This window comes from Rhododendron vialii, chromosome 2a (genome assembly GCF_030253575.1).
Source record: "Rhododendron vialii isolate Sample 1 chromosome 2a, ASM3025357v1".
Lineage (NCBI taxonomy): Eukaryota > Viridiplantae > Streptophyta > Magnoliopsida > Ericales > Ericaceae > Rhododendron > Rhododendron vialii.
The window spans coordinates 23,533,363-23,541,747 of NC_080558.1; the positions used below are offsets into that span (position 1 = coordinate 23,533,363).

Here is an 8,385-nt window from a genome sequence, read left to right on the forward strand (position 1 = left end):
TAATGTCTTGACAGTATTAGCCCAATAATAACCTGCATTTAGTTGAAATCTGCATAAGGCGGCCAGTTGGGATTTTTCTTACCTTTGCGAGGGCTATAAAACCAAAAAAACTCTACTTTTGAAGTTATGTACATTTTTTGTGTGGAAATTGAACAGCGTTAGGTGGCAGAAATAACCAGAATTTCACCGGTACAACTGAAGCAGCTTGGATTTTGCCCGATATTGTGGCCTGAAAGGGACTTAGGCATGGCTGTTCCTTTTCATTTTTTACAAGACAATGCATACAAACTTGAGACCACAATGATTTTCGCACTTTAAAATTTATCTTTTAGTGCCTTGGAGTGCAGTGAGGCACACAAGGATTGACAATGGAAAATGGAAAGTGATTCCTATCATAAAATTAATGACATAGCATTTTTTCGATACTCTCCTATTTATTTTTAGAATTTACTACTCTCTCCATTTTGGATAGAGGTGTCAAATGAGACTTGTGCGACAATAAGGATTGAAAGCGCAAGCGCAGATTAACTGAGCCATTTACCAAATTCGCTTGTATACTAACCGAAAAGTTGTTTAGAGATTTATCAAGTAGGAAGCTGGAAAAGCGAGGAAAAAGAGGAGACGTTCAAAGAAAAAAAAGGAAAGAAGGGGCAATCGAAGTCGAATAGCAAATGGCACGACACGACACGATTGAAAACGGCACGGCACGACACGACACGATTTCAAAAACGGGCCGGCACGACACGACACGATTGGCAAATGGCACGGCACGACATGACACGATTTAAATAAACGGGCCGGCACGATACGACACGATCGACAAACGGCACGGCACGACACGATTTGAGTAAATATAGTAAACGGGCCGGCACGGCACGGCACGAAGCACGGTTAGCACGAAGTTAAACGGGCCGTGCCGGCACGGCACGACCCGTTTGACACCTCTAGTTATTCTTCAGTGATTCAAATAATTCTCTGCCTACACTATACGTTATACTATATTTTATGTGATCCATTTTGAGTCTCACAAAAATTCAGAAAAATATTCATAAATTTTAAATTATTGTTTTATGGGGTCTTGTAAAAAATCAACTTCAACGGAGATCGGTAAGTATTATTTATAGAGTTGTCGGGATGAATCCAAAAGTAATACTTACCAATATTCGTTAGAGCTGATTTTTTTATAGGACTTTAGAAAATAATATTTTAAAATTTATGGATATTATTTTGGATTTTTTTTTTGGACCCTAAATGAGCCCACATAAGATGTAGACTGACTTTGTTTGGTTCTCCTCTCAGAAATAATCTTTCCAAAACTTTTGACTCCGTATTTTTCGTCTTTAGTGATTTTTTATCAAACTTTTTTACTTATTTTATACTTTTTGAATGTACATAACATACCTTTAATCAAAAAGTAAAAAGAATTTGTCAAAATGTTAAAAAAATTTACTAAAAACAAAAAAAAAATACGTGAATCTATAAAAAAAATTTATCTCAAAAATAAATCTCAAAATTACAAACCAAACAGTGCAACTACTCCTATATTTTTGTAAATTCCGATCACCACACAAGTGTAACGAATCCATGTGCCGCTATTAATTACTACCATTTCAAATTGAATTTCTTCATCGATGATCGGCACCGAGAGACCTACGTACGTACGTACGTAATGGGTGGCTTAATTATTATTAAACCAGAAAAGAATGAGACTCCCACCCACCGCCTCCAATGCCACTCCTCTAAATTAGAGTCTGTCCAACACAATGTGAATAGGATATATAGGAGATCGATCGAGAACCCTCTCTTTTTTACTGCTCCGTACTACTTAAAATAAAATTAATGGGATTCGAGCCGGTCAACTGCTTTAATTTGTTGGCTAGTGTTGACAAATGCTCCTATATGCGTACAGATTCGGATCACAACTAATCTTCCTGGACGTTGGCTGTGACAACTGAAAATTTTCAAGTCATGATAACCAGGTTTTTTTTTACCAAAAGTTAAAAGGTACCTATTCATCAAAGATCCCTGTGGATAAAGGTCGGAAGTCCAAAGATCGGACACTCCAACATAAAGAACGTATAAACACATAGATATGCCGCACTACAGAATGAGAAGAAATTAGCCTTCTAAAGAAGGACAAACCCCCCAAAAGAGAAGACAATATTAAAACAAATAACAAAATAAAAGAAGCACCACCGAGACATCCGCCACCACTCTTTCGCAACCACCTTGATAAACTCGTAATCATCACCTTTGCTTCACAAAATAGGAACATATTGTTGGGAGGTGGTCGTCTAGCAAACACGGTAGATGGTGTCAAATCACAGATCTGAAAAGATAGATGCTGAGAATAGTTGTGAACAACATCTTACCCGCAACCAGTGAAATCGAAGCCCTGTAACGTCGCCGGAAAACGATCTAGCTAAAAAGTTCCCGATGGACGTCTGAATTTCAGTCGCTGGATTGAGAGAGAAGACGATTTGACGGTGGGAGAAAGAGAACAGAGGGAGAGAGATGGGGGGTGGAGGAGATCGGAGGGGAGGGATCCCCCCCTTCCGCCGCCTGTCAATAACCGAGTTTTAAGATCCAATACGTCTACACTGAACTGGCGGATTAAGGTGTTCCAATTTCTAAAAAAAATACTTTTTGAAAAAAGAAGGTAATTTCAAAGTCAATTATAATGAAAATGGAAAATATTTTTTCAAATATTTTTGCACCGTTTAAAATATCTTAATGAGATCTATCAAACAAGATCCATGTTAGTAGGAAAATTATTTGCGTAAACATATGATTTTTGAACTTGAAATTACCTTCTTCTTCCAAAAAGTACTTTTTTTGAAAAGTGGAACACCCCCTAGGTTTACAATTCGAACGCACGATATTGTTGTTGGTTTATGGCCAATAAAAAAAATTTGAATGTATATTACCTATCAATTTTATTTAAGCAAAAAAAAAAAAAAATTTCTGACTCTGAGCGACATTTTTTATTTTTATTTTTGCATTAAGTCTATCCTTACCGCACTTTTTTACTGCACGAATTGGCGCACCCCGTGTGGGGCTCACCCCAGATCCCACAAAAATACAGAAAAATATCCATAAATTTTAAATTTTTTTTATGGAGCATTATAAAAAATTAGCTCTAATGGATTTTAGTAGATATATTTTCTGAATTTGTAAAAACAAAACTGAATATTTGAATAATTTTGTCCTTACGAATCCAGAAAAAATACCTACGGGCTTTTTTTTTCCTACCTCTTTTTAAGAAGATCACGTTTGGGGGGATTTCCGCTTGTCAATTTAGGCTCAATTTGGACAATTTTAGCCCCTATTGCTGGAGTGTTGTGCTTGCTCGGTCGTCCGGGATGGTCATTTTACGTTTAGAACATAGTGGGCTACGTGGCGCTGAAGAGAAACCCTCAGGCTTTCTCAACTCTTCCTTCGCCGTTCTCTCTCCCTCTCTCACCACGACAGACAAACCCTCATCTCTCCCTCTCCACTCAGGGCAGGCGACTCTTGAGCACCAGTGCAGTCCAAATTTCCGGCAACCAACACAGCTATCGCGACGGTGAGTCACTCGCACTATATCAGTTTAACAAGTTTTGCATGTCTCTCACTGGTCTCAAATCAACTCCCTTTTTCTTCTTCTTCTCCTCTCTTTCTCTTCGTAACTTTTTTTGCAGAGTTTATCACAGAGCTGATTCCGTTCCCGATCTACACTTTTCCGTCTACATTTTTGGTAAGTTTTTGGACATGATTTCGGTTGTACAGAGGGAATGTTTTGTTTGTTAAATTTCAGATTTTCTGCGAAACCGTGGGAAAAAACTCGATCAAGTTTCTTGACCAATTTCTTTTTCCAAATAATTTCTTAGTTTCAACATATTGGATAGTGGTTTCGGCTTTGATCAGTTCCCTTGGCCTGTGCTGTTTTGGAATTTTTAGTTTTGCTTCTCCCTTCTTTTGCTCTTTGTGGGCCGTTCAGTTTTTTTCACAGTTTTTTAGATTGGATTTCTTGAGCGCCAGCTTTCATCTTTATGCTCTGAAAAGAGTAGTGGGATAAAGATTACTTTGTGTAACTTTATTTCCTTAAATTTATTTAAGACTCGTAGATTGGTAAAACTTATTTCGCTGAATTTGTAAGTGCTTCTCCTTAGTCGGCTCTCTAATTGTATCAACAATCATCTTTATTTGTAAGTGCTTCTCTTTTGTTTGCTTAAAGATATGCTTCTAATTAATCCATACGATTTTCGTAGCTATTTTTTTTTTTCAAATCTCCAATGTATAGCAAACATATTTTTCCAAAACCCTAACTCCTCCAATGGATGGACTTTAAACTCCAATATGTAGTGATGTGTTTAGATTTACTGGACTTATATTTACTCTAATATGTGGAATAGAGCTCAATTCTTGGATTGGTATTTTGACTAATAATTTGGTATTTGTGATTGAAGAGTGAGTAGATAATCAAATTAGCACATATTATGCAGCTTATTAACAAGATAATTTGCAGGATTGACAAGTCCTGAATCTATGTAGGGAAGAAGCTTTTATATTTGATTAAAGCTAACATGTTTTAAATCGAAATTCGTAAGTCTTAGTTGGTAAAAGAGGACATCATGGCATAGATATTAACAAAGGTACTTAGAACGCACTCTAGGATTTAGACTCTATTGTTGTGGTAGGATCCATATGATTTGATTTCACTCCAGCTGCTACAAAAACAACATTAGATATGTAGAAATCAGAACTATTTTGCTTTAATTTCTTACCAACCAAATGGAAGTTTAGTTTTTGGATACACTTTCTTATTTCTCCGCTTTCCAGTCTAAAGTGGGTCAAGCCTATTGGATTTTTGTAGTTTATCGAGTGATTTTGAAAGCTGAAGCTGAAGTGGAGCTCCGAAGTTTTTTGGAAGGATTTTGGGTATGTTTTCTGTTCACTTTTCCAGGTTTCGAAAGAAAATTTATTAAATATTAGCCATGATCTTTATTAAGTGTTTTTTTGGAATCCTGGTTATTATGAATCACTAAGCAGATTAAAAAGTTATTAGCCCCATTTGGACATAATCGCATTTTGTTGGGTTACTTAGTAGGAATAGTTGATGGTGTTGATTATCCCTTATTAGTTCAATACATTCTCGTCGGTATCATTCCTTTTGCAAGGCTGATTAGGAACTCATGGGTTGTCATCATGAGATCCATCCGTTGTTTGGTGTGACTGATTGTAAGCATGTATTCCCTAATTCCTTCTTAGAATTTGGAGTAGGAGATGCTTGCTTTTGACTGGTTGTACGAAATTTTTACTTGGTGTATGTGTTTTGGTTGAATTTGAATTCTTATAATGTGATTGGTGACAGGGTTTTCCTTGCAAAGATGGGGTTTTTGAATTGCATTGTCAATTTCGGAATGTATCTCTGTTGATGTACCAGTTTCTCAAGAAAGTATGAAGCCAACAATGGCTCATTTTCTGGGGACACACATTGATATAACTACTTCCAATGGGTCTTTTTAAAAAAAGTTTTACTCATTAGTTGGGTTAATCTTTATCATGTCTATTCTTTCTGTTTCTTTGAAAGATATGTTCATTGTGCAGTGATCAATAGGATTAATGGGAATATTGAATTGTGGAATTGAAACTCCATTCTAGAATGAGAAGATCTATGCATTTACGGAGATTATAGTGCTTGAATAGACTGAATGAAAACTATTTCCCACCTTGCAGGTACCTATAGTGTCGTCAACTGTACACATGTGATTGGCACTGTAAGTTCCATTAATTAACGAACTTAAATTGCTTATAGTAATGATCAGTTTTATGGGGAAGATTACTCATAGTTTATTAGTGATGTTCTTCTAAAAAGAAGAAAATTTTGTTGGACAATGATCTGTAATTGTATGGTTTTGCAAGGGTTAGAGTCTGATGTATCATCAGTTTTGTAGAAACATGGGTGTCTTATCCTTTACCTTTAAACATCAATTCTCATCTTGATCCATCAGACTCTAACCCTTCTACTAATATATTTTATAGAAATGTATCTAATGCATGTCTTGCTCATTTATTTCATGAATCTCTTCTTGCTAGCAACCTACTTTTGGAAATCTGGAAACATGTGTCTTTTAAAGAGACTAATATTTTGGATTTGGAATATCCCAAAATGGAAAATGAGGCTAATAATAAGCGGAAGGTGTACAAGAATGATATCATAATCCTCTTTGGCTTTTGAAGATTGAAGTTAGTTGCATTCTTCTATAGTCATCGATATTTTCAGTCATTTTCAATCTCGACTAGGTACTCAACAATGCTAGCAGAAAACTTGGTGAACTCTCCATTACTTGCAAGTTGATAAATTCATGCATAGCAGCTGCTCAGGAACAATTGAGTACTCAGCATGGAGAAGATGAAAATAGTACATGTATTTCTGTTGGGTTAGAAGTCGATAAGCATAAACTGCAGTTTCTTAACCCAAAATATTTTTTTCCTTTGACACGAAGAACTTGCAATTCAAAGACTTTTTCTTTGTCTAACTTGCACAAACTCTACTTTGATGCTAGCCCTTTTGCATTTGTATAGATAAACCTCAGACTAGGACTGATTGGTGTTAACTTGGATCCCACGGGCCGGCTGGGCTTTATTCCCACTGGCCCTGTGTGAGAAGTTGGTGTTCATATGCATTATTTGCTTAGTTTTTTTTTTTTTTTGCAATAAAAATTAAATCTGTAGTTGAGCCTCATATACAAACTAGGGATCAATTTTTTTAGTTTCATTTTCATATTTGGATGTGATTGAGATGTGGCTGGAATGTGCTCATCTTTTCTACAGTTTGCATTGTTTAACCTTAGGCAATATGTAGCGCTTCTGTTGGGGTTAGATTACGCCATATTTGGATGACTTCTAAAGATTTGAGATTTGAGCTTGCTAATGTAGTTTGGAATGGTCAAAGTTGCTAACTCTGCATATTGGTGATGGTATGTGGGCAATATATTCCTGTGTTTATTGGAATCAAGTAAAGTAACATGGGTGCATCTATAGTCTGGTTGCTCCATGTTGGACACATCCATTAATCTAGGTTATTGACAATCGTAAGCAAACAACAGCAAGTTCAATAACAAGATTAAAAGATGTGGTTGTGGTGCTACCCTTTCATGCCGATCTTTGTTGTATGATTATAACAACTATTGAATTTCTACATTGTGCACCTGAAGGGGAGTATGCTTTGTCCCTGTGTTGTACATATTTTTTCCCGGTTGTTAACTCATGATGTGGAGATGTAATGTTTTAGGATTTCCATTGATGTTGGTTGTGTGTATCTCTCTGGAGGTTAGTCAAGGGCTTTGTTAGGAGTGTACATAGCATTGTTGTAAGCTTAATATAGGCAATTGTACTTTTAGTAATCTAAGCCAGATTGATACTTATGAACACTATGTTTGGAGGAAATAGACAGAAAGTTGTCTTGGTTTCTTCTTGATTCTCTATTTCTTGATATTTATGCACCATAGATACATTATACAGGGGATTATTTCAGTTTTCCCATTCCTTTTCTTGTATTTGGAATTTAGACTCATGTTTGCAATCCAAAGACTTATGCTTTGTCTAACTTGCACAAACTCTACTTTGATGCTAGCCAAAGTCGTGCAGTTAGTCATAAATCGTAGCTACTTACGTAGAACAAAACTATTGCAAACAATTAGTTATGATCAAACCCATGATCAAATTTATGCGTACAACTTTTGTCATGCTCATACACATCTAAAATTGCTATACTCATACACGTCTAAAATTTTAGAAACAATCAAAACCAATCTTCACAACGGGCATGATAAACGTGCCTTGCACGTAGCAAAGCACCTAGTATTATATAAGTAGGACATGGAGAGATGGTGAGCGGAAGAAGTAGAGTTGGATTGAGCATCTTATTAGAGCATATCCAATGGGTAGGAGCTAACTACATAGGCAGATGGACAAGCTCAATGACAATTTTTAATTTTTAGTAATTACGTAGGCAGATGGACAAAACTGCCCCCCCAAACAATAAGAGAGCTAGTCCAAGACTCCATCCAACGTAGAGGACGTCTAATTTCATTTTCGTTGACTGGTAGTTAACTCTTCACATACTCCCACTTGAATCCACTAACCAGTCAAATGATTTGAATACTGGACAACAAACCAGCACGACAATTTGGTACAACCAAGTAAAATAGTATAACAACCCTCCAATTCCCAATCAAATTCCGCAAATCATCTTGGAATTCTCCAAAATACCCTCATGAAAACTACATGATTTCCACCCAACTCATGACTTCCAGTGTCAAATTTGTCCACACGGAACAGAAACACATTTCCCTCGCCTAAACTATAAATATGAATTATCAGTACTTTCACTTGAGCTGA

The 8,385-nt window shown here is 36.4% G+C and overlaps 1 protein-coding gene across 2 annotated transcripts; it reads left to right on the forward strand.

The window, feature by feature from the left end:
- Positions 1 to 3,305: 3,305 nt before the first annotated feature.
- LOC131317723 (uncharacterized) lies at positions 3,306 to 7,804 on the forward strand. 2 transcript variants are annotated; one of them, XR_009197388.1, is made up of 4 exons: positions 3,306 to 3,565; positions 3,681 to 3,736; positions 4,856 to 5,759; positions 6,286 to 7,804. XR_009197388.1 is itself a non-coding variant. In XM_058347301.1 (3 exons), the coding sequence occupies exons 1-3, from the start codon at positions 3,363 to 3,365 to the stop codon at positions 4,972 to 4,974; spliced, it is 378 nt and encodes a 125-aa protein (XP_058203284.1). In that variant the 5' UTR covers positions 3,306 to 3,362; the 3' UTR covers positions 4,975 to 7,804. The 2 variants fall into 2 exon arrangements, 1 of the variants encoding a protein (XP_058203284.1); XM_058347301.1 differs by having other exon boundaries at positions 4,856 to 7,804.
- Positions 7,805 to 8,385: the final 581 nt, after the last annotated feature.